Source organism: Sphaerodactylus townsendi, linkage group LG03 (genome assembly GCF_021028975.2).
Source record: "Sphaerodactylus townsendi isolate TG3544 linkage group LG03, MPM_Stown_v2.3, whole genome shotgun sequence".
NCBI lineage: Eukaryota > Metazoa > Chordata > Lepidosauria > Squamata > Sphaerodactylidae > Sphaerodactylus > Sphaerodactylus townsendi.
The window spans coordinates 20,789,062-20,795,339 of NC_059427.1; the positions used below are offsets into that span (position 1 = coordinate 20,789,062).

General features: G+C 46.9%; 2 protein-coding genes across 2 annotated transcripts in view; both read left to right on the forward strand.

The window, feature by feature from the left end:
• Positions 1–569, forward strand: part of LOC125427738 (regulator of G-protein signaling 3-like) — a 12,637-nt gene extending 12,068 nt beyond the window's left edge. The window contains exon 4 of the mRNA XM_048487292.1: positions 524–569. Within this exon, the coding sequence (XP_048343249.1) occupies positions 524–569 (46 nt within the window). The remainder of the gene's footprint in view (positions 1–523) is intronic.
• Positions 570–643: 74 nt separating this feature from the next.
• On the forward strand, positions 644–5,706 carry LOC125427739 (tumor necrosis factor-like). The gene is made up of 4 exons (XM_048487294.1): positions 644–823; positions 2,658–2,688; positions 3,593–3,727; positions 4,969–5,706. Exons 1-4 carry the CDS (start codon positions 644–646, stop codon positions 5,412–5,414), a joined length of 792 nt encoding a protein of 263 aa, XP_048343251.1. The 3' UTR covers positions 5,415–5,706.
• Positions 5,707–6,278: the final 572 nt, after the last annotated feature.

Here is a 6,278-nt window from a genome sequence, read left to right on the forward strand (position 1 = left end):
GTACCTTGAAGAATTCTTCCCCATTTCTGCCTTTTGGTATCATCCACAGAGAGAGAGAGAGAGTTTGCAGTTTGCAGAAGGGTGTATTCTTTCATCTTCTTGGAGATGCCCCACAAGCACAAGGTGGCTCTCTTCCGCTTTTGAGTGACTCTTTCTATTACAGTTTTTTCCTTTGAGCTGTGGGCGGGGGAAAAAATAGTTTCCTCACCACAGCACTGGATGGGGAAGTTTGCCGGGTAGGAGGTATATGAAGATGTGCCAGCAGCACTGGAGCATTCATTCGCCTCTCCTCCTCCTCCAAGGCCGCAGTAAATCATTTCAAGAAAAGAAACCAGTCGGTGGAGACCCATTCAAAAGGAAGCGCTCCTTTGAAATCGTGTGGCAACTTGAGAAACAGAATCATCTCAAGACGTCCACCTGCCCGTCAACTGCTTTTGCTTTTCATTTTTCAAAGAAAAGAAAGAAATTGCTAAGAAACCTGACTGAGATTTCTAAGTCTGACACAGCCGGCAACATCTTTTAGGACCACCTGGCGGAAACAGCCCGCCAGATTCCACCAGCCACCTTGAAAGCCGCCACGGACGGCTCTAGCTCACCTGAGGAGAAACTGAGGCGCCTTTTGCCCGAAACGCACATGCAAGCCATGAGCTCCGAGCAGTTGGTGTACGACGTGGAGAAAGGCAGCAAAATGGTCGCGGCGCACCCGTCGCGCCAAGATAGCCACTGGAAGTGCCTGAGCATCTGCTCTTTCCTGCTCCTCGTTGGGGCCGTCACTGTTTTCACTCTGCTGCAGTTTGGAGCGTTTGGGTCCTCAGCAGACCAGGTAAAGAGCAACAGGTGGGGAGTCAGTCTTGGGAGGAGGTTTGCGGTGGAAGGAATTTGGTGAGGGTGGAAAATGCTGTCACGTCGCAGCTGACTTATGGTGACCCTGAAGGGATGGACAGAGGTGACTTGCTATTGCCTGCCTCTGCACAGCTCCCCCTTGGACTTCCTTGGTGGTCTTCCATCCAAGTACTAACCACGGCTATCCCTGCTCAGCTTCTGAAATCTAACAAGATCTGGCTAGCTTCGGGTGAGGGCAGAATGAATTTGAGGTACCTAAAAATGCAGTCACGAGCAGTCTTTGTTCAGACTGGTTTGCAAAAAAAATGACTTGTTAAGAACACATGTATGATGGTGATGGGATGATGCTAAATTTGGGAGGGAGGGTTTAGAAGCAAAGTGCAAAAACTCTGAATGTATTGAGCGGACAGGAAGCGTGATTTTAAAATTCATCAGCAGCGTGTAACAGTTTCTTTTAAAACAAGTCTAGCCTGACCAAGTTTCACAAACTGGATTCTGAAAAACACTTGAAAGCCAAAATGTCACCATTGAAGGTCTAGATGAGAATTGGGCAGCTAGCGTCCTACCAAACTGAATGTAGCCTACCATTCCAGCTACTGGAATATCCCTCACGTTGTTGTTCTTATTCCATGCAGTGAAACCAAACATTTTATCAAACCTCGGGGTGAAATCCGCTTTGCTCAGCTTAGGCCCAGAGGTGGGATCCAACCAGTTCTCACCACTTCTCTAGAAGTGGTTTCTAATTTTTTCTGAGAAGGGGTTACTAAAGCAACCTCCCTGCCCAATAGGGACTGGAGGTGCGTGTGAGCGGCGGCGCCACTGTTTGAATCCCACCACCATTGGAACCTGTTATTAAAATTTTTGGATCCCTCCACTGCTTAGGCCTCTTCCACACATTCAGAATAATGCACTTTCAATCCACTTTCAATGCACTTTGCAGCTGGATTCTACTGTGCAAAATAGCAACATCCACTTGCAAACAATCAGTGAAATTATTCTGCATGTGCAAAAGTGCCCCCCGTAAGCCAAATACTACAGGTTAGGCCTAGACAGGAGCTCTAGACTCTCTCGAAATCCTTTCTGGGAGCCTATATTCCGAAGAGCTCAAGTTCCCTTCTGGCCTAACTATCCAGCTGAGATGTGGACCATTATAGTGTACAGCCCAATCTAGTCAGATCTTAGAAGTTAAGCAGGGTTGGTCATTGGATGGGAGCCACCTGGAATGCCTTCGCAGAAGAAGACAACAGCGAACCAACTCTGCCTAATCACTTGCCCTGAAAATCCTATGGGGTTGCCACAAACTCTCTGCGATCTGACAGCACTTTACATACATATATGTCTATCTAGCGGAGAGGTTTATTCCGTCTTGACTGTCTCGTTGGGTTTCAGTTAGACTGGGGGCCAACCAGACTCTACTTCTGGTTGTGGGAACCTATTTTTTTAATCTAGAGATGCCTTGATGTCGTATCTCCATTTAAAAAAAATGTACTATTTCTTTATGCATGTATTTTGCAGACTTAAGCAAAAGTGCTTACGGGCACATGCCCAGTACAGACTGGGGCTGGGGTTCATTTCCCTTTGTTCTAGAGTAGTTCTGGGCGGCTGGAGATTCATCTGCGCTCTGTCTGTGCTTGAAAGGCCTCCTCTAGGCAGCCTTGCACCCCCCAAAATGGATATTTATACATTTGGCTCTCTTTAATTAGTTACTGCATCCATTTGATACATAGCATGTTGCTTAATGAGAATGGCAAATAACAGGGGCAATCATACTTTGCAACAATTGTACTCACTTCCTGTCTCTATTTCTTTTCCAGAACTCTAAAGAAAACGGGAACCCGTTCCCTGGTAAGTTCTTCCCAATAATTGCTTTTTTCTTAGGAGAAACGTATCAGCCTATCACAGTGATGGCGAACCTTTTCGAGACCGAGTGCCCAAACTGCAACCCAAAACCCACTTATTTATCTCAAAGTGCCAACCCGGCAATTCAACCTGAATACTGAGGTTTTAGTTTAGAAAAAAACCATTGGCTCAGAGGCATAAGCTTGGTGGCAGTCAGTGGCTTTGCTTTGAAGCAACCATGCAACTCTTCCAATGGGTGAATCACGACCCTAGGAGGGTTTACTCAGAAGCAAGCCACATTGCCAGCAACCGAGCTTACTCCCAGGTAAAGGATCCCACTTTAGTTCTTCGCATGAAAATCAGTGGGGTTTAACAGCGCTTAGCAGGGTTACCTACACTGCTTCCCCAAAACTAGGTGTTAGGTTTAATGCTAATAATTGAGCCCAACGGCCCAGGCCAGCCTAGATGTGTGTGGGGGGGTCTCTGTTTGCGAGTGCCCACAGAGAGGGCTCTGAGTGCCACCTCTGGCACCCGTGCCATAGGTTCGCCATCACTGGCCTATCAGAACAGTCCAAGCTCCCTCTTTGCTAGACTCTCAAGAATAGTAAAGTGGGGGGGGGGGCTTTGAGGAGCACTTTCACACATGGTGAATAATGCACTTTCAATCCACTTCCAATGCACTTTAGTGATTGTTTGCAAATGAGTTTTTTCCATTTCATACAATTCAGTCCAACTGCAAAGTCCATTGAAAGTGGACAGAAAGTACTTTATTCAGTGCACTTGTGAAAGAGTTTAGAAAACTCCGAAATCACTTTAGCTCCCTGCAGAATTCCCAATCCAAGACAGATCGACTTGCATACCCTTCTGTCCTTTCTGACTGTACACAGCAGAGTTCTGCTTCATCTGCTAGCTAGACTATCAGAATTTCAAAACTGCTTTGAGGAACAAACCCTGATCCGACAACAATTTCTCTTTGCAGAAGGAATGCCCCAGACGCTGAGAGTGCGAGCGGCTGCATCTGGGAAACCTGCTATCCATGCCATCGGTAAGAAGCACTTCCAGCATAATGTAGCGGTTAACAGCAGGTGCACTGTAATCTGGAGAACTGGGTTGGATTCCCTGCTCTGCTACCTGAGCTGTGGAAGCTTATCTAGTGAACCAGATTAGCCTGTGCACTCCAACGCACGCCAGCTGGGTGACCTCGGGCTAGTCACAGTTCTTCCGAGCTCTCTCAGCCCCACCCACCTCACAGGGTGTTTGTTGTGGGGGGGAGGAGGGAAAGGAGATTGTAAACTCCTTTGAGTCTCCTTACGGGAGAGAAAGAGGGATAGCAGTGGTGCAGCAGTGGTGTAGGAGGTTAAGAACTCGTGTATCTAATCTGGAGGAACCGGGTTTGATTCCCAGCTTTGCCGCCTGAGCTGTGGAGGCTTATCTGGGGAATTCAGATTAGCCTGTACACTCCCACACACGCCAGCTGGGTGACCTTGGGCTAGTCACAGCTTCTCAGAGCTGTCTCAGCCCCACCTACCTCACAGGGTGTTTGTTGTGAGGGGGGAAGGGCAAGGAGATTGTAAGCCCCTTTGAGTCTCCTGCAGGAGACAAAGGGGGGATATAAATCCAAACTCCTTCTCCTCCTCCTCCTCCTCCTCCTCCTCCTCCTCCTCCTCCTCCTCCTCCTCCTCCTCCTCCTCCTCTTCTTCTTCTTCTTCTTCTTCCTCTTCCTCCTCCTCTTCCTCCTCCTCTTCCTCCTCCTCCTCCTCCTCCTCCTCCTCCTCCTCCTCCTCCTCCTCCTCTTCTTCTTCTTCTTCTTCTTCTTCTTCTTCTTCTTCTTCTTCTTCTTCTTCTTCGTCTTCTGGGGGGGTGGGGGGGGGGGGGGGGGGGGGGGGGGGGGGGTGGGGGGGGGGGGGGGGGGGGGGGGGGGGGGGGGGGGGGGGGGGGGGTGGGGGGGGGGGGCTTCTTCTTCTTCTTCTTCTTCTTCTTCTTCTTCTTCATGTTTACCCACTAAACAGTAGACTCTCACACTCAGTTGACCATCAGATAGGAGTTGAAATCCGAGCTGTGTCTCACGGAGTTATGAAAAAATTAAGGTCCATTCTCTCCTTGGCTGCTGCTTACATAGACGTGAATCAAGAACAAGCTGGAAACGGTCAGACCAAAACCAGCATACCTGAAAGGGAATAATACCTGAATCTAATAGGCCGAAGCCTTAGCAGAGTAGCATAAAGAATGGCTCTTTAAATGGCTAGCATGATGTTGATTGTTTCTGCTTCTCCTCTCCCTTTACAGCATCCAGATCTCACCTTGACAATCTAATCTGGATTACTGGGTTGTTACCTGCCATGGATAGGAACATGAAGCTCGACAAGACGGAGAACGCGCTCGTGGTGCCTTCCACTGGACTCTATTTTGTCTACTCTCAGCTCTTGTTCCATGGAGAAAACTGCAGAGAACACTCTGAAAGCCCTCTGCTGCTCACCCACACCATCTCTAGTAAGTCCACAACGTTCGGACGGACCACGGTGGACTTGATGAAGACAGTCAAATCCGTCTGCGAGAGTGAAAACACCAGCCAAGGTCATAACAAGCTCTGGTTCGAGTCCATCTATCAAGGAGGTGTTTTCCAGCTACAAGAAGGAGATAAGCTGTTCTCAAACACAGAATCCACCAAATACCTGGACAGGGATCGAGAAGGACAGCTGTATTTTGGGGCCGTAGCCCTGGATCTGTATTAAAAGACCATTTCAATTCACACTTAACACAACCCACTTTCCTCTGACTCTCGTCCCACCATTCAAAATGCAAGCCATCTTTGTACCCTCATTTCTCCAGCACGTGACTGTTCCCTGAGGCTGTGGAGGAACTTCTCAGAGGTTGCAGAAAAACCAACAGAAATGAGGGTGGAGGATGAAATCCTTTTTCTAAGCGTGACAATTTCCACATGGCAACCAAAGAGACAAAACTGTGTGTGGTATGAGAGGACTTGATGATCAAGAGTGATTATTGTCTTTTGAAATTATTAATAATTTTTTCATCTTTATTTATTTATTTATATCTATTTATTTATTTAGCCATTCCATGGCAATTTTGTTGGAGGACTGAGAGAGCTGGGAGAAAATTCCTTTGTGGCCTATAAGCTCATGAGTGGCACGAAGAGCACAGATATTTTGGTGTGCGAGAAAGAGGGAGATAATGCCAAAATGCCAACCAAAAACCTTGATGTTTGTGCTTTCTAGAATCCATCTCCCAGCATTTTCCCTCAGTTCGCTTGAGTGTATACTGTGTATATCTACTATATGTTACCTACGTTGATTGAATGATGTAGGTTACATGAACAGCCCCCCAAATTTTTTGTGGGGAATTAAAGCGGAGACTAGGACTCCTGTATTCTATTTCAATTTTCTGAGAGGGAATTTTTTCTCTCTCTGTTGGATGCTGTTTGTATTTTAAAAATTCTCATTTTTGGGAAATCAATGGTATGTAATATTTTATCTTTAAATGTTGTATATATGACTAATATTTTCAAAGGGGGGGGGAGATCTTGCCAATGTTTAACTATTTTTTTATACCGGTATTTATTTATTTATGCAGATATTTAT

Excerpts from the sequence above, each read along its gene's own strand:
- LOC125427739 (XM_048487294.1), top strand. The coding sequence starts at position 644 with ATGAGCTCCGAGCAGTTGGTGTACGACGTGGAGAAAGGCAGCAAAATG. Across the intron at positions 824-2,657 it reads TTGGGTCCTCAGCAGACCAG|AACTCTAAAGAAAACGGGAA; the intron begins GTAAAGAGCAAC and ends TTTCTTTTCCAG. Across the intron at positions 2,689-3,592 it reads AAACGGGAACCCGTTCCCTG|CTAGACTATCAGAATTTCAA; the intron begins GTAAGTTCTTCC and ends TTCATCTGCTAG.